The sequence below is a fragment of the Cyanistes caeruleus genome, chromosome Z (assembly GCF_971803275.1).
Source record: "Cyanistes caeruleus chromosome Z, bCyaCae1.hap1.1, whole genome shotgun sequence".
NCBI classification, from domain to species: Eukaryota; Metazoa; Chordata; class Aves; order Passeriformes; family Paridae; genus Cyanistes; species Cyanistes caeruleus.
The window spans coordinates 7,826,521-7,852,284 of NC_141732.1; the positions used below are offsets into that span (position 1 = coordinate 7,826,521).

Below are 25,764 nucleotides of genomic sequence, written 5' to 3' on the forward strand. Positions count from 1 at the left end.
ATGCAGAGGTGGAGCCGAGGGATAACAGCCAACCAGGGTCTTGGTGGAGTGACAGGGAATGGGAACCAACAGGGAAAACAAAAGCAGGGAACATCCTAGAACTGGAGTGGATTCCTGGGATGACATAACTCTTTGCTGGGGACAAGGAATGACATAAGTAGAATGCTGTAACTGGGGTACATAAAACACCAGAGGGGACTGTTATAAATGAAATTAGATTTCAACAACTAGATCCCTTGAGTTAACAGCAGTTTAATTAAAAATGAATACAGTTTAGTAAATTGAATAGTAATTTAGTATAAAAGAACACAGTTTAGTAAATAAATACAAGTTAGCCAAAAAATGCAATTTATATATACAATTTGCCAGTAATTAAGTATGATTAAAGCATAAGCAAATCAAACCGGGGTATGGAGGGGGCTTCTTATCCTGCCTCACATACAAAACAAAGCATTTCAAGCTAAACTTACATACTGTATGCTTATACATATTCATTAATGTATCCCAAAAGTTTCCTCCTATTTCCCATTTTTCTGACTTTATTTCATTATTCTTCACGGTTCATGCCTCATTTGCTGTTAGGGAGTCTCCAGTCTTCTTTTGGGGGTCTTTGGACAAAGGCTTACACTCATCTTCGCTGTCCTCTGCATGGCCTCACAGGTTTGCGCATGTGTACTGAGTGTTGTGTTGGGTAGGTCTACTGATTAGTCTTACATTTAATGATTTTTACGCCCTATGCCTGAAGTCGTTCTAATTTTGTCCATCTTGAGGCCATTTTCATCTTGGGACATCACTTACCTTCCAAACTACATCTTGTACCTCAATTTTAACATGTAACATCTGTGGAGGGGTACATCTGCCTTGTACACTGATTCTTTTGATTGCTTCTAATAACAACTTTCCAAATAGTTACAATTCAGTCAGCATGAATCAATTCCATTTATTACAAGACTACAGGAGAACATTCTGCAAGCAGAGGTCGCATCCCAGAGCATCTTACTAACAACTTCCCCCACCAGCTCCTGGGGTGCAACAGGAAACAGCTGGAACAGGTTTCATTTGGACTTTTCCTACCTGCTCAATAGAAATTGCCAAATTTAAAGTCACCAAACAGGGTCCAATCCCCACGGCCAGCTCAGGGTTAGAAAGGAGGCATTATTTTAGTTCTGCTCTGGGTGTGTGGGGAATCCCTTCCCGAACTTGTGCACACCCAGCAATCTCACCTACTAGTTTGTATCCATGGAACTAAGACATATTCAATACTTTGCTGAAACTCACAGGCTAAACACTGCCCCAAATTAATGGACATATTTAAATCACTTCTCAGAATTTATTGACATGAGAGCAGGGCTGTCCTGAGGCTCTCTGGTAGAGAGCCAAGACCCAACCGGGGTTGCAAAGCAAATTTATTCTATTACTTGCAGTAGCACATAGTACATGCCAACCCCTGGATTCCCAAAAACGCGCTGAGCAGGAGAAGGAGGTGAAGCATGGTGCCCGGTGGGAGGGGCAGGTAGGCAGTGCACTTTCAGGACATCCTTTGCATCAACACAGTCGGCATCTCATCCTTCTCACTCCTCCAGCCCAGAACCAGATCTTGTATCTCCTGCTCAGGAGTGGAATTTTCCCAGTGACAGCATCAGCTCCCACATGGCCGGCACATGAGATGAGACCACGATGGCTCAGAATACCGACTCCATGCCAACAATGCCTCCATTATGAACTGTTCCTCTTTCAAAAGTTAACTGCCCACCCATTGACCAATCCATTGTTTCTCTTGCAAGGGTCAAGTTCCCACCCACTAAACTATATAGTTTCCTTGAGATTTCTGAAAGAGTCAGAAGGAGGAGAATCTCCCAAATGAGTTGATGTTTCAGAAAACTATTTATTTGCAATCCTACTCTACAATCCTACACAACATCCTACACTACAGTCCTCCTACTCAGCAATCCTACTCTATAATCCTACTCTACCATCCTACAATACATCCTACACTACAGTCCTCCTACTCAGGAATCCTACTCTATAATCCTACTCTACAATCCTACTACCTGAAAATCCTACTTTACAAAACTACTCGTCAATCCTACACTACAGTTCTACTCTACACTAGTTATGAAGACAGTGTCTTCCGTCACACTTCTTCTTCTTCTTCTTCAATGAAATAATGAGTGGTGACAGGGTGGATGCTGGCTTGGCTGATGTTACAAATGGATGCTGTCCAAAGGAAAAAAAACAAAAAAAAGCATTAAACCATGACTTTCCAAGCTCAGAGCTTCACAGGCTCACTCAGGATTCCTCTGCTTCCTAGGAAGACCCAGAAAGGGGGCAGACGAGACCATCTGTACCTCCATCTTCATGTGCAGTACCTTGCCATCACAGGCAAACCTGGCCCAGAGTCCCACTCATCCGTGAATTCTGGTTTCTAATCTTGATGGGACTGTTTCCCCGCCACTGCTCTAGAAATGGTGCTTTCTGTCCCTGGGGTTTCTACCTTTCAGGAAACTCCAAAGCCTCACATAGGCCCCCCTCTTTGAAAAACAGGCACGGCGCTAATTTCCACAGGCAGACCGAGCAGTGTCTACCTTTCCATGCCCGGCTCCTCCAGTACTGGATGGCACCTTCCTTCCCAGCAGGGACAGCCGAGTGGCACTGGGTCCTGCAGTTCCCTCTCTGCCACACAACCTGGCAGTAACCCTGGGGCAGTTGCTGTCTGCTTGACCGTGCCAGGCTGAGGATGGGGCAGGGACAAGTCCCACTCAGCTGTCCCTGTTTGCACGGCAGAAACCTCTGAGAGAGGGGCAGGGGGCACAAACCAGGGCCCCTTGGAGGTTCACAGTGAGCTCTCGACAGCCCCTCCTTCCCACAGCCAAATCTCTGACCACTCAGCCGGGACTGGTTTCCTTGGCTTCCTCCACCACCATTATACACCTCTGTAATCTGGATTGCTCTACTTCAATTCTCTTGCCATTAGATAAAACTGAACACCCCACCAAATTACAGAACAGGGCAACAGAAACAGTGTCAGGACAGAGCACCTCTCCTCTGAGGACAGGCTGAGAGACCTGGAGTTATTCAGCCTGGAGAAGAATAGACCCCAGGGAAACTTCATTGCCACTTTCCAAATCTTCAAACTGGTTTCTGAGGGAGTGTGGGACATCTTTTTGAACAGGTCCAGTTACAACAGGATGTGGGCTAATATTTTTAAGAAAAAGGAGAGTGAGTCAGCGCCCCTAAGGTCTAAGGAAGAACTTCACTCAGACCATGGTGCAACACTAGCACAGGTTGCCCCAAAATCTCGTAGGTGCCCTGTTCCTGGAACCATTCCAGGCAGGTGGGAGAGGGCTCTGAGCATCCTGATCCCTTTAAAGATCTCTCTGCTCATTGCAGGGCACTTGGATCAGGTGACCTTTACAGGTCCCTACAGGTGAGGAGGAGGAAGGCTCATCTGATGACCTGGATTGCAGTGGAGGAGGAGCCCATCCCTGGGTCACTGTTTCACCTGCAGCCCCTCGGCATTTTACCTGCAGGAGCTCCTTGGCAGACCAGCGCCGTGCCTCATCTGTCTGCAGGCAGCAGCACAGGAAATCACACAGGCATGGTGAGAATAGGTTGGGCTGCTGCAGCTTTGGTCTCCCTCCTGTGGCTATCCGTTGATGCTGGAAAAAAAGGAAACACAAGGCTCCACCTGTTTCTTTCCCATCTGTAACTGCTCTCCCAGAGCCCATTGTTAAAGCTCCACTCTGCACCGGCAGTTTCTGCCATAGCAGAGAGGTAGAGGTGACTGTCCTATACCAAGAAAAAACCTAATCCCAATGCAGCTTTTCCAGCATCCAGCAGATCTTGCCTTGGCAGCTGATTTCATCGACTGACCTGGTTATGGGAACTACGTCACCAAAAGCATGTTTCCTTCTCTGAGGATTCACACCAGCTTGACATATTTTGTCATATGACTATTTTGGAGACTTAGCTATACTAACTCTACTGCTTCCAAGGATTATTACATGAATAATCTCTACAGTGCTTGTTGGTCCCTTAAGCACAGCTGCCAGAAAACAAAACTCATCAAGCTTTTGCCGCTGTTGTTCTCGAAAACAATGGTAATTGGGAGAAAAGAAAGGAAATCCACCAGGCATTCCTCAGGCAAGGAAACAAGCATTTGGAATCTCATATTCAACACAGACACATTAAGATGCCTGCACAAATGTATTAGGATGAAAATGCCAGTTTGGGCCCAAAGGGGCACACAGGGGCTGCCTGCAGCTCTGTGTCTCAGCAGTCTGCAGGTTTCTGCTTCTTTACATGGCAAAAAGGAAACCTTCTCATGGTCAACACAGAAGAAGGAGAAGTGCCATCCCTATGGTAATCCTCTGCTCCTTTGGATACTCAAGTCAATGCATTCATGAAATGCCAATGCATTCCACAAAGTGCCAGGCAAGAAAAGGGAGGTTTTTGCAAGTTCTCCATGACACCAGGCTCTGCCATGGTCTCCATAAAAGCACCCATCCCAATGCTAACAGCTCTGTGCTGGTGGCACTGAAGTAGATGGTGACCAGAGAGACTTTGTTATCATGTGTTCTTCAATCCACAGGAAACCTCCCAATCCTAAAACAGCCAACACATTCCCCTTGAGTAAAAGTAATTCTTGCAGCTTTCTTTCCTTTTCCCACATCACCAGAGGTCACAAAGGAGGTTTTATTCTGTCCCTGTGGAGCTGAGCTCAGCCACACAACATGGTGGGGAGCTGGAGTCCTCACTGTCACTGGCACTGTGCAACCCAGGATGGCCCTGCTCCTGTGCTAAAGGAACAGCACCGGTGTCAACCACACACCTTGGATCCCAGCCCCAGGCACCTAACTGCGAGTTCATCCACTTGTCAGACTACCAAGAAACAGACAAGGGTGCTTTCTCTTTTTCTTTTTCTTTTTCTTTTTCTTTTTCTTTTTCTTTTTCTTTTTCTTTTTCTTTTTCTTTTTCTTTTTCTTTTTCTTTTTCTTTTTCTTTTTCTTTTTCTTTTTCTTTTTCTTTTTCTTTTTCTTTTTCTTTTTCTTTTTCTTTTTCTTTTTCTTTTTCTTTTTTCTTCTTCTTCTTCTTTTTCTTCTGTTTCTTCTTCTTTTTCTTCTTCTTTTTCTACTTCTATTTCTTTTTCTTTTCCTCTTTTCTTACTTTTTCTCTAAAACTGAAACTGGGAAGATTCAACCTCCGTTTTGAAAGGTATTCATCACACATCTTACTGTTCCACTGAAATATTCTTGTCCTTCAGAGACAAAGCTCCAACAGTGTTCAAAAAGCAAAGGAGAAATGTCAGGAATGGCTGAAGGACAAAATGGCACGTTTCTGAACTGGGTACCTGCCACTTCTCTTCTGATGCAACCAAACCTACAGCAGATGCTGATGTGCTGCAGGGACATTTTTAGAAGGGGACCTTGGTGGAAGTGGTGCCAGCAGATGGCAATGGCATTTTGTCCAATTGCACACAGGACATGGGACAGGTGAGAAAGTCGGCAGGATCAGAGAGTATTTTCTCCTTACCAAGACAGGAATTTCATTCCAGGAAGGAACTTCTCGTTCCACCATTTCGATGCCCACGATTCCAAAAGACCATATGTCCATTTTGGGGCCATATGGTTGCCCTGTCACGACTTCAGGCACCCTGCACCCAGAAGTGCCGGCCACTGAGCACTGTCTCCTGTGCTCAGGGGTGAGCTGAGCAGAGAGGCCAAAGTCAGCTGTGGAGAAAACAACACACCATGAAAGGCAGCTCCAATTAGGAAACCAAGCAAAAGAATTGCCCACTCCCAGTCTCAGAATGTGTTGTTGAATCTCCTGGACAACTTTCCATTCTCCATTTCCTTGGAGCCTTAGCCAAGGAAGTATGGTATTGGCCACCTCCCAAAAAAAACAGGGTTTTAAACACTGCTCACAGCAGGGGCCTTTATTCCCCTGGAGGTTCAGATTGTTGCTCCCTACCTCTGGTAGGGACACACATACACAGACCAATGCCACTCTTGACTGCTTGTGCTTCCTTATTATACCTCTCTGCACATTTGCAACTGAGCCCTCAGCCCACATCAGGGCCCCTGCACTGCCAGCAGCACCATTTTGGGGGAGCTGGCAGTCACTGAAAGCATCCCCACATCCCTGGAAGGCTGAACCTAACCAAGAATACACTGACCCAGCTTGACAGAGCCGTCCATTCCGAGAAGGATGTTGCAGCTCTTCACATCTCGATGGATCACATGATTCGAATGAAGAAAATCCAGTCCTTGTAGGCACTGAGAGAGAAATAGAAACAGGGGGACAAAAATGAGTGATGTGATTTCATCACACAAGCAAGGAAACAGCTGTAAAAATTCCCTTTGCAGGGGAATGGGGAGTAATGGCAGAACACAGTGTCACTGAGAGGAAGAGTCAGCAGAGAAGCTCAGCTCCTGCTGCAATAGGAGCAGAGCAGGACCTTTGTCAGGAAAGGCATGGCAGCTTTTGAAACAGCAGCAGCAACTGCTGTTGTAGACTGTCCCCTGCAAACCAGGAAGAGTCACTGCAGCTGCAGTGGATGTCCTCTCCCCATCCAGAGAACAAAGGAAGGCTCTCCAAGACAGGAAGAAGTCCCTCCCTTTGGTGTGAAGCGGATCACTTTTGGGTGGCAGGCTGCATGACAAAGGATTTATTGCTGGCCTCAGCAGAGACTTGGAAGTATCACATCAGTCACCTGCCAGAAGCAAAGAGCATTTTGGCTGCACTACTACCCTTTCCAGCTGAGGACTGTGAGAAATGAGTCACTTTCTTCTCTGCTGTTCATTTCAAATCCTGACAACCAGCACCTTTGCTTTTACAGGCAGGGAATGCAGTGCAGACAGGCTCAAGATAAATGTTTAGAGAGGCAAAGTGGAGAACAGCAAATCCAAATACAAGCAACAGAGTTAGAATACAACAGCAGGAGGTAAGAATACAAGAAGTGAGTACGATGAGTGTAGGGGCACTGGCAGACAGTTCACTTGAGGTGCTCTTGCTTGCCCACAGCGTACCAGCAACACAGAAACAAAGCCTGGCACATGAAATCACTCCCATTCAGAGTCCTAGTTCCACAGACAATCCTGCCCAAACCCTTGGAAGTATAGATGGGATCACTGACCTCCCGACTGATGGCTGCCATCTCATCTTCAGACAAGTGGGTCTGGCTGATAACATCACTCAGAGTGCCTCCGTCCATGTACTCCATCACCAGCCACAATTGCTCATCCACAAGGAAGCTGAAAGAAGGAAACAAGTACATGGAGACACACATGCATGGCTACTTTGGTTTCTTGGTTGAGTCTTGTTTCTAGGTGTCTTTGTGACAAGGACAGAATAACAGGAATAGCCATCCCGTCTAGGCTGTGCAGTGTTTGCAATCTGTCTCAAGAATAAAGATGCAAACTGCAAAAAGGAGATGTCTTTAGGTGGCCAGCAAGTGAAAAATGCAACTTAGTAACAGATAAGAAATCCTGTCACACCATGTGGTTCTGGAAACAAGCACATAGTCTTTCTGGCATGGACAGCAATGGAAAAAAGGGGAGCCAATTCAAGGGAAATCCTTGTTTGTTTATCAGCAAGTAAGAAATCATTTGAAAAAATCAAGCCCCCAAAGAATGTGGTGAGTACGTGAACTTACAGGCTATTGATTTAGTAAGATATGACTGATCCAGGTTTTTGAGCAATTCTCAAACTACATGTGCCGGAGAAGATTCATGCAGACAAGATGCACTCTCTACTGATACATTGGAGATGTGCAATGTCAGGAAAATAAATTCACAAACACCAGAGGTTTATGGCCAAAAATTTTGAATAAAGGGAGGGGACGTGGGACATTCCCCTGGGATCTCTCAAATTTTTGGAGGGCACAGCCTCCTTTTCATCCTCATTTGCCAGCCGCATGTCCCTTCTCTCTTTCCCTATTGGCTGAGGTACTTGAGCGGTACACACTTCCTGGAATGCCTAATACCTAAGATTCCCCTCCAATGTATAACACCCCACGTAATTCTTAACTCTTGTGGAATTTATGGTGTTTCCCCATGTCCTCTCAGCAATAATAATTTACCAGTAATTAACAGCTCAGTTTTCTGCCAGTGTCCAAAGCGGGTTTTTGCCTTGCATGTCTGCAGTATGTAAACAAACATTCATGGGCAAAAAGCGCAACAACTCACCTGTCTAAACAGGTAACCACATTGGGATTCCTATTCTTCTTCAGGACCATGAGTTCATTGACTCTTAGTCCCTTCTTCCTCAGTCCTTGGAGATTTATTTTCTTTATGGCCACCTAAAATGACATTGAAAATCAGTAACTTAAGAAGCTGGTGGCACAAGACCACAACGCACACGGCGCGAGTGATTTTGCAGTGACACAGCCGAGCTGTGCCAAAGTGCCTTTGGTTAGACATTGGAGTAATTAGGAACTGACATTCCAACAGCCCAATTCTCTGCTCCCTTGGGGGCCAGTGACAGGACACATGGCCACTGACATTTTGCCTTGCCCACTTGGCAACAAAGATGTCCCAACTATCACCCACAAAGCTCTGACCACACTCTTTTCTGCTCAGTCTGGGATTCAGAAGAAACACTTCATCCCTTAGTCCTCAGTGGATACATCATGTGCTATGGGCAGGGCTTGGGGCTTTTAGGAGCACCTTGCAGATCTCTCCCTGCATGTGGCTCCCAAGTGCAGCACTGCAGGTGGCTAAGCAGCTACCAGTAACATTCAGATATATTTGCTGGCAGTCAGAAATGAGGATTCAGGACTCTGAATTGTAGCCTCAAAGAGCAGTGAGATGCCTTAAGGCATCACCTCTGTTTTAGCAATTGAGAGCAAGTGGGCTCCTTGCCTTCCTACAGGCACCTGAGAAGGACAAAGACTGTCCCAAGTGCAATTTGCAGGCTGGCACCAGTCTGTGCTTCTTGTGCTTTTTCAGCACAGCTCTACCCAAAATTCCAGCCACAGCTCCCATCAGTGGGGAAACGCCTCGAGAGCAGCAGAGTCTGTGAGTGCTGTTGACATTTACCTCTCCTCCTGTGGCAGTGTCGAGTGCTCTACAAACCTCCCCAAAAGTCCTAGAAACAAAACAGCAGCAAAGAAAGGAGAAGACACTTAGATCTTGGACTGAAAGTCAAACCACATAGGATTTCCTATGCAAGAGTCTAAAAGCTGCAGGATGCAGGAGGGGTCTACCAGAAGGCAGATGATGCATTTTCCCCTCAAATCCATGGGCAATGGGCCAGTTCCTGAAGTGTTGGGCTTTCATGTCCCAGCTCAAAAAGACAGCTTATTCCTTCATCTCAGGTATCAGTTTCTAAACTGTGCAGTTCTAATCCTGAGCATGGAGTATTTCCTTTAGCAAACTCTGGGAAAGAAATACTCCTGAGAACTGTTATCTGACAGCTCTCATTGGTGGTAGCTTCTCCTTTTATTAGTGTGGATGTATGATTTGGAGATATGCAAAAACGCTAAAGAAATTACCACAGAGCTGTCCCACACTTGAGAGACACGGCTGTCTTCTTCCATGTCCTCCTCCTGCTGCAGGCAAGACCATGGCAGCATGGAGATGTCTTTGACAATGCCTTCTGACCACACTTGCCAATTTGAGCCAGCACTGAGAGAGATGGGACAATCTATCCCCAGTGTCTGAACATGTTTGCAGCTTGTCTGTCTTCATACTTGGTCGATATTCCACTAGAAAAACACTTGGCCCATGGTTTTTGGAGAAGTAACTGGGGTTGGACTCACCCACTGCCAATATTTCCCAGTTCAGTGTACTTCGTCCTGGGATTTTCCATGTTCACCATTTTTCCTGAGGGAAACAAAATGCAAGATGCTCACTTTAAAGCAGAGATCCCAGCTTCCAGGAGATATAAAAGGCAGCCCCAGTGTCTGGGGCTCTGAACCCTTTGTGGCTGGGTAACAGCAACAGCAACCACACAGACAGCTCTGCAGCACAGACAGACGGGCAGCACAGAGACTCATTCTCTACAGCAGTTCCTGTGGGGAGTCCAAAATGTCCCTGCGACATCAAACTGTGGAGGATCATTTGGTGCAGCTTTGCTGGCACATGCACACAGTACACTGTCCCTTGGACAAGAAATACACAAGACATACTCAGTAGCTCCAGGGAGTCATCCTTGCTCTGGTGCTGCTGAGCAGCAGCTGTGTCAGTGCTGGACATGAACAATCTGCCTGGGCTCCGCTTCTCAGGTTGGGGAACAAATGCCTCTTTACAGAGGCTGCAGGAGCCTCCTGCAGCACCTTCAGTGACAGAGCCTGTGTAGATCTGAGACGAGAAATGAGTTTGTGTCAGAAAGCTGGCTGGCAGAGATTACCCTGAGATCCCATGTCAAGTGCAAGCCCTCAGCAAGATGCTGTCAGCCATATACAGAGCTCTTAAGATAGATTTTTGGATGTCCACTTCTCAAACTGCATGGGTCAAAACCAAAGGTTGATTTTACTTGAGTTCATGGCCAGATTCATTTTAAATTTTTGTGGATTTTCTTAAGGATGACTGCAACAATGACCGTTCCACTTCCTCACAAGTATTCCCTTCCCCATCCAAGGGCTACAGACACACTTGTAATTCCTTGTTCAACTGTTCTACATCCTCCCGCTGGGTCCACTTTTCCTGCACCTTCTTTGACACATGCTGAACCCTCACCTTCTCTGATTTTGGCCGTTCCTGTGCCTCACATCCACCTCGGGACTCTTCATCTCCACTCATTTGCTGGATGCCTTCACAGCCTGGCTGGTGAGATGTCAACACTTCCACCTCAAGTCAAACAGAACAAAACAGTCAGAGACTACAGCTTGGCCCTGTCAGCCAAGAGTCATTGACTGTGAAGAAAGGGACAGAGCAGGTTTATAAGGGATACAGACAGCTGGTTTCAATCCCCCCTCTGGGTCACCATGTTCTCCTGTAAAAACATCTCAAGAAACAAGGCCAGCAGGAACAGGCCAGCAGGAATCAATTAGGATGACTGCTGGCCAAAAGGCCAAAGGATTAGTCCCATTGCTCAGGGCAACATTTGAGAGTCAGCACACCAGGAAATGCCCTTCAGAGTGGCTGTGATAGACACTACAGCAGGATGGCACTCAGAAGCATCCCACTACCCCTCTATGCTCTGCAGTGGAAAGGTGACAAGGGCAGAAAACACCAGACTGGTGACTGCAGTGTCTATTGCTGTTTCACTCACTTGCTTCTGTAGAGTCTGAGGGAGGGGACTAAATTTCTCTCTGATAGTTTGCATTTCTTCCTCCATCAACTTCTCCCTTGCGTTGAACTTAGCTTTGGTTTCATGCAGCCGGGATTGCAGCTTTTCCTTGATGTATTGTAAAAAGCAAGAGAGTGGAAGTTTTGTGAATGGAGTGGCTGCAACTCTTTCACTCTCCTGGTTTTGTTGATTGCCCTTCTGCTGATGAACTCTTGTCTTCTCTTGGATGGTTCTTATGTCTTCCTCGTGCCTCCTCTTCACTACCACAATGTTATCCTGAGCTTCAGGCAACTCTGCTTGTGTCTCTGCCTTGATGCACTGTACGTAAAAATGGAGAACAAGTGACTTGGCGCTTCCATCAGTCTGAGCTTTTTCCTCTTTCACCCTCAAAATCACACTCATTCAGTCACTTCTTTCTGCTTCCCCCCCATCTCTGCTTCCACTGTAACCCTCCTGTCCCAGTACTGATCACTGCAGACTACAAGGCTCTGTGTTTTCAGTGCCTCGGGGACTCCTGGCCTCCTCAGTCCTTCTGGCTTGTTCTCTGCCCATGGGGAGACACAGATTCCAAAGTGACACTGGCAGTACAATCAGGGTCCAGCTGGGTCTGAATCCCCAACAGACTCTTGGGCAGCTGACAGGAAATGTGTGCCATTTCTCAAGGGTCTGCTGAGGGCCTCCCTCCCCTTCTGCTCTGTCCTCTTTGTCTTTCCATAGTCACTCACACTCAGCCCTGTCTCACAGCTCCATCCTGGCCCCGCAGGTGGTTTCCTGTGTGATTTCATCCCTTGTGAGAGACACTTGTGGAGTTCATGTTCTCTTCAGGCCTGTACCACCATTCCTGCCTTTCTGACATCTACACTATTGTTAGAAACTTTGGTCATTCAGGAGATTAGGATGTGTGCAATTTGATCCTCTGATGAAGGTCAGAGAGCCCCTATGGCCACCTGAGTATATGGAAGAGGACCAAGGTGTTTATCCTCCCTCTTTTGTCAGCTGAGAATTCTGAGCGGCACTAACAGAGATCCTCCAAAGGCCCCATCAACAAATGAATTGACACACCCCTAGGGATGCCAATGAAGGAAACCATGTGTCATGTAATGCATGTAAGACCAGAGTCACCAAAAACCACCTACAACATGGAAGAGTTACACCTCATTAGGAAAGGCAAAAATTTAAAGAATAAATTGGGGATTCAGTGCAGAAGAGACTAGTGCAGGAAAAAAGCTCTGAGAGGAAAAAAAAATAACCAGGTTTACAGGGTGAAAAATCACTGCCTACTCAAGACAGAGAGATGGATGGATGGATGGATGGATGGATGGATGGATGGATGGATGGATGGATGAATGAATGGATGGATAGATAGATAGATAGATAGATAGATAGATAGATAGATAGATAGATAGATAATAGCTCTCAGATACGGAGATCTGATTATTACAGATAAACTGCCTGTACTATCCTTTCTGTCTCTACACACATCAACACTTGGTAGCCAGTGCCCCCATCAGCAGCAATGCTGAACTTGCTCTCCTGTTGCTTCAATAAATCACACTCTCGGGGAGTCTGGAGCACGCTGGTTCTTACAGAATGTAATCAGACCCAGAGCACTGCACTGGGAACTGCACTCTTTGTCCATCTGTGCTCAGACAAGTTCTTCTTTTAGACTCACCTACACGGATGGTGCCTAAAGTGGCTGTAACCAGAAACAAAGCTCAGCCTTTCCCAGTTCCACTGATCTCTGAGGAGCAGCTGGAGTGCAAGGAATTTACCTGGATTACATGGATTACCTGCCCAGTTCCCAAACACAAAAAGTACCATTCCCATGCCAGTAGCTGGAATTTCAGCTGCCAAACACACGAACACTGTTAATCAGAAAGTAAAGTGCAAGCGCCTACAATTGGCCAACAACCAGAACAGCTCATTCTGAACCAAATTCGCAGCCTTAAAGAAAGTGTCCTGCGAAACTGCTCCATAGATCAGAGCTGCAACGAGGAAAAAAAAAAAACTTAGCCAGAAAAAATAAACTTGATTATCAGGATTGCAAGTATAAGAAACCACAAGAAAACTCCTAGATCCTTTTCCGCCCCCTACCCAACTTTTTCTTCTCCTAACTGACTACGCAGACACAAAACTTGGGATGGTAAAGCAGAACTAACTATACACTAGACTTATATGAGTTTTTGCAGGGTGAGGACGGGGGGGGGGTTGGTTATGGTAGGGACACTTGTTTAGAGAAAAGCAGGTTCTTGGTGTTTTTTCATTATCAGGAATTGCAGGAGCCCTGGAAAAATGTTGCTATCCTCATATCCTTCGCATTTTCACAGCTTTCTTACAAGGGTGTTTATGGGCTAGGAACTCATGGGGTATTATTTTATGGATGAGTTGTTTAAAGGCAAAGGTGTTTCTTAGTTGGTTTTTGCAATCATCTCTGGAAACAGAGCCTTTTTTCTTCTCTCCCTGGGCGCAAAGGATTTGCATCCCTCTCATCTCTTTCTCTCTGTAAAGTTTTGATGGGGTTACAGCTTCTTTAACATTTGCTTGGCTTTATTAAGGGATATTTTGGTTCAGATTTACAGTCTCAATACTTCATCCCCACCCTACTCTCATGAATTAAAGGAGATATTTTAGTATATTATTGTTTATTTCTATGGTACTACTGAAAGAATATTTTAGTCCTATTTGCCATTTTCTCATCCCTCTTTGATTTCAGCTTTGACTCATTCTTTCATTGACTTCAAGGTTTTTAGGTTGCTTTTCCCCATGTTGTCACTGTCCTTTTCTCTCCCTGCAGAGAAGAACAAGGTCTGGAGGTCTCATCTGCCTATCTGACAGGGTTCCATTTTTTATCTAGTAGCCGCAGCAGGCATGGTGCTGGATGTCAGGCCACTCGGGGCATCTCTCTGCCCTGGCGGGGGAAGTACGCTCGGCCTGGAGCTGTCAAGCGCCACGCAGGACTCAGCGTCGGCAAGATGTCAGCAGCCGTGGCCAGGCCCAGCCTGGGGCCGGGCTCCTGCCGCCTCCATTCCTCGCCCAGGAGCCGCTGGCGTCCGGCCCGGCCTCCCCCAGGCCGCCCAGGCCGTGGGCGAGCAGGGCCGGCCTCACCACACCTCTGCTACCTCCTGGGTCCGGAAGCAAAAGGGTCAGTTCCCAGGCTCGTGCATTGTACACTGGTGCATTCCCAGGGGCAGATTGAATTTTTCAGTGCTGTTGTAAAATGTTGTCACTTCTCACAACTTGATCACTATTGGCTTCTTTTAGGCACAGAGGAAGAGCCCAGCACCTTCTCACAAAAAAATCACTTTTCCCCTGTGTTCCTTACGTCTTTCCCCAAATAACCATTAAAATCAAACTACCACAGCCTTCCCCAGTGCCCTTGTCCTTCTCTGGACACACTCCAGCCCCTCAATGACTTTCTGATCACAGGGGCCCAGGACTGGACACAGCAATCCAGCTGCGGCCGCGGCGCTGCCCAGCACAGGGGGACGCTCACTGCCCTGCTCCTGCCGCCCCACTATTGCTCACACATGGCCAGCATGCCCCAGGCCTTCTTGGCCACCTGGGCCCAAGCTGGCTCACGTTCAGCTGCTGTTCAGCGGCATCCCTGGGTGCTTTGGGCCCAGGCAGCCGCCCGGGCACCACGTTACACATTTGACTTCAAAGACAGCATCCGGAATTTGGAGACGCCTTTCCTGTTCTTAGCAACGCAAGACAGCACAAAAAGACTTGCAGAGTCACCCCAGAGCTGAGGCTTCAAAGCAGCTTTCTAAGCTGCAGTCATCACCACAAAATGGATCCACACAAGCTTGCTGCTTCTGCTTTTAGCCTCAGAGGAAGGCTTCAGAACCACGCAGTTTGTTTCCTTGGCCACATCAAACAAGAATCGCCTCCCCCAGGTTCATGGACCAGACAATCAGCGGCCAGCAGCAGCTTAACAGAGGCCAAAAACAGATGGGCCAAGCGACTGTGTAAAAATGAAGAATTACTCCACACAACTGCAGAACACTTCCACTGGCCATACACAGGGTTCCAAAAAGGGAAAGCAAACCAACCAGACCCGTTGACGCCCAGAACTCCCACCTGTGCCCTTGGCCATGGCATTGGAGAAGCCAAGAGACACAGCTGCACTGAGCCAAGCAGCCACATGCTCGCCCGCACACGAGCACCAGCGCTTTGGTGCCTCAGCACGACAGCTCAAAGCCCAATTCCCAGCTGTCTTGTGCTGGAGGGAATGGCTAGGTGCTGCCAGGACTCCAGCCCTCAGCACCCTCAGCCTCCAACAGCAAGCGCTGGCTGGCCAGAAACTTGCAGCTCTGCCCCGCACTAAAGACAGCTCCACCCAGAACTGGCACTTACTGTCTGGGATGGCTCCACCTCTTTGGTGAGCACAGCTCCACTCTTCTGCTCCTCTTGCTCAGTTTCCCCCTCTTTGGCTCCCTCTCCAGGTGCAGAGGGAGCCAGGGCTGAAACTGCTCTTGCTTCTGGGCTCTGTGCAAAGAGACAAGCACAAGGGACAGGCCGTTACTTATCACTTCCAACTTTCTTGCTTTTCACATCTACAGCCAACCTGCTCTACTCAGGAGAAATCATCAGCTTGCACAGCAAAGGGATTCTAAGTCACTCCCGTTAAATGAAAAAAGGGCTAATTCAAGCCTACTGCATATGGCTCTGAATTCCATATTCCTCCTTGGCTACTAGCAGCAAGCAACATTCCCTGGGCAAAACAAGGCTTGTAGTTCTCTAAAGCCCTGACACAGAAAAGGAGGAAATAGCGCACAATGCCTTTGCAGTTCCTACTGGAGGCCTGCAAAGCTAAAAGTGTATGGGAATCTCATCCAGTGCTGGAAAAGTGCAGCAAAGCCTGTGCAGAAGTAACTTTCTTTGCTGGAGCAAGGGAATAAGGAACCGGCCTTCTCCCCCTAGCAAAACAAGCAACCAACAGATGAAAGAAAGTGTCACCTGCTCCAGTGTCTAATGTACTTGGAAGCAGGGAGGGGATTTTTGCCAGGGAAACGGCCCTTGTGGTGAGCACTGCCACGTAGGGATTGCTGGAAGTCTGCCTGATGCTCCCTCATCAGCCTGCCTGTCTGACACCAGCCTAAAGCTCCCTCCGCACCGCCTCACTGGACTTGTCCTTCTAGTGGTTGACATCTGCTAATTTTACTTTTCTGGCTAATGTACTAAAGAATGACATTGCTTTTAGCACACGCTACAATCACCAGGGAACTTACACCTTTCTTTCTTTTTCTTTTTTCTTTTTTTTTTTGGGTGGGGGCGGGAGTTATGCATTAGGAGTAGGTTAAAACAGGTTGAAAACTTAGCCAGAAAAAATAAACTTGATTATCAGGATTGCAAGTATAAGAAACCACAAGAAAACTCCTAGATCCTTTTCCGCCCCCTACCCAACTTTTTCTTCTCCTAACTGACTACGCAGACACAAAACTTGGGATGGTAAAGCAGAACTAACTATACACTAGACTTATATGAGTTTTTGCAGGGTGAGGACGGGGGGGGGTTGGTTATGGTAGGGACACTTGTTTAGAGAAAAGCAGGTTCTTGGTGTTTTTTCATTATCAGGAATTGCAGGAGCCCTGGAAAAATGTTGCTATCCTCATATCCTTCGCATTTTCACAGCTTTCTTACAAGGGTGTTTATGGGCTAGGAACTCATGGGGTATTATTTTATGGATGAGTTGTTTAAAGGCAAAGGTGTTTCTTAGTTGGTTTTTGCAATCATCTCTGGAAACAGAGCCTTTTTTCTTCTCTCCCTGGGCGCAAAGGATTTGCATCCCTCTCATCTCTTTCTCTCTGTAAAGTTTTGATGGGGTTACAGCTTCTTTAACATTTGCTTGGCTTTATTAAGGGATATTTTGGTTCAGATTTACAGTCTCAATACTTCATTCTCCCCCCCCCTACTCTCATGAAGTAAAGGAGATATTTTAGTATATTATTGTTTATTTCTATGGTACTACTGAAAGAATATTTTAGTCCTATTTGCCATTTTCTCATCCCTCTTTGATTTCAGCTTTGACTCATTCTTTCATTGACTTCAAGGTTTTTAGGTTGCTTTTCCCCATGTTGTCACTGTCCTTTTCTCTCCCTGCAGAGAAGAACAAGGTCTGGAGGTCTCATCTGCCTATCTGACAGGGTTCCATTTTTTATCTAGTAGCCGCAGCACGCATGGTGCTGGATGTCAGGCCACTCAGGGCACCTCTCTGCCCTGGCAGGGGAAGTAGGCTCGGCCTGGAGCTGTCAAGCGCCACGCAGGACTCAGCGTCGGCAAGATGTCAGCAGCCGTGGCCAGGCCCAGCCTGGGGCCGGGCTCCTGCCGCCTCCATTCCTCGCCCGGGAGCCGCTGGCATCCGGCCCGGCCTCCCCCAGGCCGCCCAGGCCGTGGGCGAGCAGGGCCGGCCTCACCACACCTCTGCTACCTCCTGGGTCCGGAAGCAAAAGGGTCAGTTCCCAGGCTCGTGCATTGTACACTGGTGCATTCCCAGGGGCAGATTGAATTTTTCAGTGCTGTTGTAAAATGTTGTCACTTCTCACAACTTGATCACTATTGGCTTCTTTTAAGCACAGAGGAAGAGCCCAGCACCTTCTCACAAAAAAATCACTTTTCCCCTGTGTTCCTTACGTCTTTCCCCAAATAACCATTAAAATCAAACTACCACAGTCATCCACAGCTTTCCCCAGTGCCCTTGTCCTTCTCTGGACACACTCCAGCCCCTCAATGACTTTCTGATCACAGGGGCCCAGGACTGGACACAGCACTCCAGCTGCGGCCGCGGCGCTGCCCAGCACAGGGGGACGCTCACTGCCCTGCTCCTGCCGCCCCACTATTGCTCACACATGGCCAGCATGCCCCAGGCCTTCTTGGCCACCTGGGCCCAAGCTGGCTCACGTTCAGCTGCTGTTCAGCGGCATCCCTGGGTGCTTTGGGCACAGGCAGCCGCCCGGGCACCACGTTACACATTTGACTTCAAAGACAGCATCCGGAATTTGGAGACGCCTTTCCTGTTCTTACCAACGCAAGACAGCACAAAAAGACTTGCAGAGTCACCCCAGAGCTGAGGCTTCAAAGCAGCTTTCAAAGCTGCAGTCATCACCACAAAATGGATCCACACAAGCTTGCTGCTTCTGCTTTTAGCCTCAGAGGAAGGCTTCAGAACCACGCAGTTTGTTTCCTTGGCCACATCAAACAAGAATCGCCTCCCCCAGGTTCATGGACCAGACAATCAGCGGCCAGCAGCAGCTTAACAGAGGCCAAAAACAGATGGGCCAAGCGACTGTGTAAAAATGAAGAATTACTCCACACAACTGCAGAACACTTCCACTGGCCATACACAGGGTTCCAAAAAGGGAAAGCAAACCAACCAGACCCGTTGACGCCCAGAACTCCCACCTGTGCCCTTGGCCATGGCATTGGAGAAGCCAAGAGACACAGCTGCACTGAGCCAAGCAGCCACATGCTCGCCCGCACACGAGCACCAGCGCTTTGGTGCCTCAGCACGACAGCTCAAAGCCCAATTCCCAGCTGTCTTGTGCTGGAGGGAATGGCTAGGTGCTGCCAGGACTCCAGCCCTCAGCACCCTCAGCCTCCAACAGCAAGCGCTGGCTGGCCAGAAACTTGCAGCTCTGCCCCGCACTAAAGACAGCTCCACCCAGAACTGGCACTTACTGTCTGGGATGGCTCCACCTCTTTAGTGAGCACAGCTCCACTCTTCTGCTCCTCTTGCTCAGTTTCCCCCTCTTTGGCTCCCTCTCCAGGTGCAGAGGGAGCCAGGGCTGAAACTGCTCTTGCTTCTGGGCTCTGTGCAAAGAGACAAGCACAAGGGACAGGCCGTTACTTATCACTTCCAACTTTCTTGCTTTTCACATCTACAGCCAACCTGCTCTACTCAGGAGAAATCATCAGCTTGCACAGCAAAGGGATTCTAAGTCACTCCCGTTAAATGAAAAAAAGGGCTAATTCAAGCCTACTGCATATGGCTCTGAATTCCATATTCCTCCTTGGCTACTAGCAGCAAGCAACATTCCCTGGAGAAAACAAGGCTTGTAGTTCTCTAAAGCCCTGACACAGAAAAGGAGGAAATAGCGCACAATGCCTTTGCAGTTCCTACTGGAGGCCTGCAAAGCTAAAAGTGTATGGGAATCTCATCCAGTGCTGGAAAAGTGCAGCAAAGCCTGTGCAGAAGTAACTTTCTTTGCTGAAGCAAGGGAATAAGGAACCGGCCTTCTCCCCCTAGCAAAACAAGCAACCAACAGATGAAAGAAAGTGTCACCTGCTCCAGTGTCTAATGTACTTGGAAGCAGGGAGGGGATTTTTGCCAGGGAAACGGCCCTTGTGGTGAGCACTGCCACGTAGGGATTGCTGGAAGTCTGCCTGATGCTCCCTCATCAGCCTGCCTGTCTGACACCAGCCTAAAGCTCCCTCCGCACCGCCTCACAGGACTTGTCCTTCTAGTGGTTGACATCTGCTAATTTTACTTTTCTGGCTAATGTACTAAAGAATGACATTGCTTTTAGCACACGCTACAATCACCAGGGAACTTACACCTTTCTTTCTTTTTCTTTTTTCTTTTTTTTTTTGGGTGGGGGCGGGAGTTATGCATTAGGAGTAGGTTAAAACAGGTTGAAAACTTAGCCAGAAAAAATAAACTTGATTATCAGGATTGCAAGTATAAGAAACCACAAGAAAACTCCTAGATCCTTTTCCGCCCCCTACCCAACTTTTTCTTCTCCTAACTGACTACGCAGACACAAAACTTGGGATGGTAAAGCAGAACTAACTATACACTAGACTTATATGAGTTTTTGCAGGGTGAGGACGGGGGGGGGGTTGGTTATGGTAGGGACACTTGTTTAGAGAAAAGCAGGTTCTTGGTGTTTTTTCATTATCAGGAATTGCAGGAGCCCTGGAAAAATGTTGCTATCCTCATATCCTTCGCATTTTCACAGCTTTCTTACAAGGGTGTTTATGGGCTAGGAACTCATGGGGTATTATTTTATGGATGAGTTGTTTAAAGGCAAAGGTGTTTCTTAGTTGGTTTTTGCAATCATCTCTGGAAACAGAGCCTTTTTTCTTCTCTCCCTGGGCGCAAAGGATTTGCATCCCTCTCATCTCTTTCTCTCTGTAAAGTTTTGATGGGGTTACAGCTTCTTTAACATTTGCTTGGCTTTATTAAGGGATATTTTGGTTCAGATTTACAGTCTCAATACTTCATCCCCACCCTACTCTCATGAATTAAAGGAGATATTTTAGTATATTATTGTTTATTTCTATGGTACTACTGAAAGAATATTTTAGTCCTATTTGCCGTTTTCTCATCCCTCTTTGATTTCAGCTTTGACTCATTCTTTCATTGACTTCAAGGTTTTTAGGCTGCTTTTCCCCATGTTGTCACTGTCCTTTTCTCTCCCTGCAGAGAAGAACAAGGTCTGGAGGTCTCATCTGCCTATCTGACAGGGTTCCATTTTTTATCTAGTGGCCGCAGCAGGCATGGTGCTGGATGTCAGGCCACTCGGGGCACCTCTCTGCCCTGGCAGGGGAAGTAGGCTCGGCCTGGAGCTGTCAAGCGCCACGCAGGACTCAGCGTCGGCAAGATGTCAGCAGCCGTGGCCAGGCCCAGCCTGGGGCCGGGCTCCTGCCGCCTCCATTCCTCGCCCAGGAGCCGCTGGCGTCCGGCCCGGCCTCCCCCAGGCCGCCCAGGCCGTGGGCGAGCAGGGCCGGCCTCACCACACCTCTGCTACCTCCTGGGTCCGGAAGCAAAAGGGTCAGTTCCCAGGCTCGTGCATTGTACACTGGTGCATTCCCAGGGGCAGATTGAATTTTTCAGTGCTGTTGTAAAATGTTGTCACTTCTCACAGCTTGATCACTATTGGCTTCTTCTGGCACAGAGGAAGAGCCCAGCACCTTCTCACAAAAAAATCACTTTTCCCCTGTGTTCCTTACGTCTTTCCCCAAATAACCATTAAAATCAAACTACCACAGTCATCCACAGCCTTCCCCAGTGCCCTTCTCCTTCTCTGGACACACTCCAGCCCCTCAATGACTTTCTGATCACAGGGGCCCAGGACTGGACACAGCAATCCAGCTGCGGCCGCGGCGCTGCCCAGCACAGGGGGACGCTCACTGCCCTGCTCCTGCCGCCCCACTATTGCTCACACATGGCCAGCATGCCCCAGGCCTTCTTGGCCACCTGGGCCCAAGCTGGCTCACGTTCAGCTGCTGTTCAGCGGCTCCCCTGGGTGCTTTGGGCCCAGGCAGCCTCCCGGGCACCACGTTACACATTTGACTTCAAAGACAGCATCCGGAATTTGGAGACGCCTTTCCTGTTCTTACCAACGCAAGACAGCACAAAAAGACTTGCAGAGTCACCCCAGAGCTGAGGCTTCAAAGCAGCTTTCAAAGCTGCAGTCATCACTACAAAATGGATCCACACAAGCTTGCTGCTTCTGCTTGTAGCCTCAGAGGAAGGCTTCAGAACCACGCAGTTTGTTTCCTTGGCCACATCAAACAAGAATCGCCTCCCCCAGGTTCATGGACCAGACAATCAGCGCCCAGCAGCAGCTTAACAGAGGCCAAAAGACAGATGGGCCAAGCGACTGTGTAAAAATGAAGAATTACTCCACACAACTGCAGAACACTTCCACTGGCCGTACACAGGGTTCCAAAAAGGGAAAGCAAACCAACCAGACCCGCTGAGGCCCAGAACTCCCACCTGTGCCCTTGGCCATGGCATTGGAGAAGCCAAGAGACACAGCTGCACTGAGCCAAGCAGCCACATGCTCGCCCGCACATGAGCACCAGCGCTTTGGTGCCTCAGCACGACAGCTCAAAGCCCAATTCCCAGCTGTCTTGTGCTGGAGGGAATGGCTAGGTGCTGCCAGGACTCCAGCCCTCAGCACCCTCAGCCTCCAACAGCAAGCGCTGGCTGGCCAGAAACTTGCAGCTCTGCCCCGCACTAAAGACAGCTCCACCCAGAACTGGCACTTACTGTCTGGGATGGCTCCACCTCTTCGGTGAGCACAGCTCCACTCTTCTGCTCCTCTTGCTCAGTTTCCCCCTCTTTGGCTCCCTCTCCAGGTGCAGAGGGAGCCAGGGCTGAAACTGCTCTTGCTTCTGGGCTCTGTGCAAAGAGACAAGCACAAGGGACAGGCCGTTACTTATCACTTCCAACTTTCTTGCTTTTCACATCTACAGCCAACCTGCTCTACTCAGGAGAAATCATCAGCTTGCACAGCAAAGGGATTCTAAGTCACTCCCGTTAAATGGAAAAAAGGGCTAATTCAAGCCTACTGCATATGGCTCTGAATTCCATATTCCTCCTTGGCTACTAGCAGCAAGCAACATTCCCTGGAGAAAACAAGGCTTGTAGTTCTCTAAAGCCCTGACACAGAAAAGGAGGAAATAGCGCACAATGCCTTTGCAGTTCCTACTGGAGGCCTGCAAAGCTAAAAGTGTATGGGAATCTCATCCAGTGCTGGAAAAGTGCAGCAAAGCCTGTGCAGAAGTAACTTTCTTTGCTGAAGCAAGGGAATAAGGAACCGGCCTTCTCCCCCTAGCAAAACAAGCAACCAACAGATGAAAGAAAGTGTCACCTGCTCCAGTGTCTAATGTACTTGGAAGCAGGGAGGGGATTTTTGCCAGGGAAACGGCCCTTGTGGTGAGCACTGCCACGTAGGGATTGCTGGAAGTCTGCCTGATGCTCCCTCATCAGCCTGCCTGTCTGACACCAGCCTAAAGCTCCCTCCGCACCGCCTCACAGGACTTGTCCTTCTAGTGGTTGACATCTGCTAATTTTACTTTTCTGGCTAATGTACTAAAGAATGACATTGCTTTTAGCACACGCTACAATCACCAGGGAACTTACACCTTTCTTTCTTTTTCTTTTTTCTTTTTTTTTTTTGGGTGGGGGCGGGAGTTATGCATTAGGAGTAGGTTAAAACAGGTTGAAAACTTAGCCAGAAAAAATAAACTTGATTATCAGGATTGCAAGTATAAGAAACCACAAGAAAACTCCTAGATCCTTTTCCGCCCCCTACCCAACTTTTTCTTCTCCTAACTGACTACGCAGACACAAAACTTGGGATGGTAAAGCAGAACTAACTATACACTAGACTTATATGAGTTTTTGCAGGGTGAGGACGGGGGGGGGGTTGGTTATGGTAGGGACACTTGTTTAGAGAAAAGCAGGTTCTTGGTGTTTTTTCATTATCAGGAATTGCAGGAGCCCTGGAAAAATGTTGCTATCCTCATATCCTTCGCATTTTCACAGCTTTCTTACAAGGGTGTTTATGGGCTAGGAACTCATGGGGTATTATTTTATGGATGAGTTGTTTAAAGGCAAAGGTGTTTCTTAGTTGGTTTTTGCAATCATCTCTGGAAACAGAGCCTTTTTTCTTCTCTCCCTGGGCGCAAAGGATTTGCATCCCTCTCATCTCTTTCTCTCTGTAAAGTTTTGATGGGGTTACAGCTTCTTTAACATTTGCTTGGCTTTATTAAGGGATATTTTGGTTCAGATTTACAGTCTCAATACTTCATCCCCACCCTACTCTCATGAATTAAAGGAGATATTTTAGTATATTATTGTTTATTTCTATGGTACTACTGAAAGAATATTTTAGTCCTATTTGCCGTTTTCTCATCCCTCTTTGATTTCAGCTTTGACTCATTCTTTCATTGACTTCAAGGTTTTTAGGCTGCTTTTCCCCATGTTGTCACTGTCCTTTTCTCTCCCTGCAGAGAAGAACAAGGTCTGGAGGTCTCATCTGCCTATCTGACAGGGTTCCATTTTTTATCTAGTGGCCGCAGCAGGCATGGTGCTGGATGTCAGGCCACTCGGGGCACCTCTCTGCCCTGGCAGGGGAAGTAGGCTCGGCCTGGAGCTGTCAAGCGCCACGCAGGACTCAGCGTCGGCAAGATGTCAGCAGCCGTGGCCAGGCCCAGCCTGGGGCCGGGCTCCTGCCGCCTCCATTCCTCGCCCAGGAGCCGCTGGCGTCCGGCCCGGCCTCCCCCAGGCCGCCCAGGCCGTGGGCGAGCAGGGCCGGCCTCACCACACCTCTGCTACCTCCTGGGTCCGGAAGCAAAAGGGTCAGTTCCCAGGCTCGTGCATTGTACACTGGTGCATTCCCAGGGGCAGATTGAATTTTTCAGTGCTGTTGTAAAATGTTGTCACTTCTCACAGCTTGATCACTATTGGCTTCTTCTGGCACAGAGGAAGAGCCCAGCACCTTCTCACAAAAAAATCACTTTTCCCCTGTGTTCCTTACGTCTTTCCCCAAATAACCATTAAAATCAAACTACCACAGTCATCCACAGCCTTCCCCAGTGCCCTTCTCCTTCTCTGGACACACTCCAGCCCCTCAATGACTTTCTGATCACAGGGGCCCAGGACTGGACACAGCAATCCAGCTGCGGCCGCGGCGCTGCCCAGCACAGGGGGACGCTCACTGCCCTGCTCCTGCCGCCCCACTATTGCTCACACATGGCCAGCATGCCCCAGGCCTTCTTGGCCACCTGGGCCCAAGCTGGCTCACGTTCAGCTGCTGTTCAGCGGCTCCCCTGGGTGCTTTGGGCCCAGGCAGCCTCCCGGGCACCACGTTACACATTTGACTTCAAAGACATCATCCGGAATTTGGAGACGCCTTTCCTGTTCTTACCAACGCAAGACAGCACAAAAAGACTTGCAGAGTCACCCCAGAGCTGGGGCTTCAAAGCAGCTTTCAAAGCTGCAGTCATCACTACAAAATGGATCCACACAAGCTTGCTGCTTCTGCTTGTAGCCTCAGAGGAAGGCTTCAGAACCACGCAGTTTGTTTCCTTGGCCACATCAAACAAGAATCGCCTCCCCCAGGTTCATGGACCAGACAATCAGCGCCCAGCAGCAGCTTAACAGAGGCCAAAAGACAGATGGGCCAAGCGACTGTGTAAAAATGAAGAATTACTCCACACAACTGCAGAACACTTCCACTGGCCGTACACAGGGTTCCAAAAAGGGAAAGCAAACCAACCAGACCCGCTGAGGCCCAGAACTCCCACCTGTGCCCTTGGCCATGGCATTGGAGAAGCCAAGAGACACAGCTGCACTGAGCCAAGCAGCCACATGCTCGCCCGCACATGAGCACCAGCGCTTTGGTGCCTCAGCACGACAGCTCAAAGCCCAATTCCCAGCTGTCTTGTGCTGGAGGGAATGGCTAGGTGCTGCCAGGACTCCAGCCCTCAGCACCCTCAGCCTCCAACAGCAAGCGCTGGCTGGCCAGAAACTTGCAGCTCTGCCCCGCACTAAAGACAGCTCCACCCAGAACTGGCACTTACTGTCTGGGATGGCTCCACCTCTTCGGTGAGCACAGCTCCACTCTTCTGCTCCTCTTGCTCAGTTTCCCCCTCTTTGGCTCCCTCTCCAGGTGCAGAGGGAGCCAGGGCTGAAACTGCTCTTGCTTCTGGGCTCTGTGCAAAGAGACAAGCACAAGGGACAGGCCGTTACTTATCACTTCCAACTTTCTTGCTTTTCACATCTACAGCCAACCTGCT

General features: G+C 48.4%; 1 protein-coding gene across 3 annotated transcripts in view; it reads right to left on the bottom strand.

The window, feature by feature from the left end:
* Positions 1–1,865: 1,865 nt before the first annotated feature.
* Positions 1,866–25,764, bottom strand: part of LOC111945055 (uncharacterized) — a 52,096-nt gene continuing 28,197 nt past the window's right edge. Inside the window, exons 11-25 of one of the 3 annotated variants that reach the window (XM_086867865.1) lie at positions 25,549–25,680; positions 22,229–22,360; positions 18,910–19,041; positions 15,589–15,720; positions 11,215–11,550; positions 10,680–10,790; positions 10,130–10,301; positions 9,761–9,824; positions 9,039–9,087; positions 8,187–8,299; positions 7,136–7,253; positions 6,176–6,275; positions 5,533–5,729; positions 3,525–3,659; positions 1,866–2,217 (exon numbers count right to left, since the gene is read on the bottom strand). In XM_086867865.1, coding sequence (XP_086723991.1) covers positions 2,110–2,217; positions 3,525–3,659; positions 5,533–5,729; positions 6,176–6,275; positions 7,136–7,253; positions 8,187–8,299; positions 9,039–9,087; positions 9,761–9,824; positions 10,130–10,301; positions 10,680–10,790; positions 11,215–11,550; positions 15,589–15,720; positions 18,910–19,041; positions 22,229–22,360; positions 25,549–25,680 — 2,031 coding nt within the window. In that variant the 3' untranslated portion in view covers positions 1,866–2,109. The remainder of the gene's footprint in view (positions 2,218–3,524; positions 3,660–5,532; positions 5,730–6,175; positions 6,276–7,135; positions 7,254–8,186; positions 8,300–9,038; positions 9,088–9,760; positions 9,825–10,129; positions 10,302–10,679; positions 10,791–11,214; positions 11,551–15,588; positions 15,721–18,909; positions 19,042–22,228; positions 22,361–25,548; positions 25,681–25,764) is intronic. The other 2 variants (XM_086867866.1, XM_086867867.1) reach the window with 2 other exon arrangements.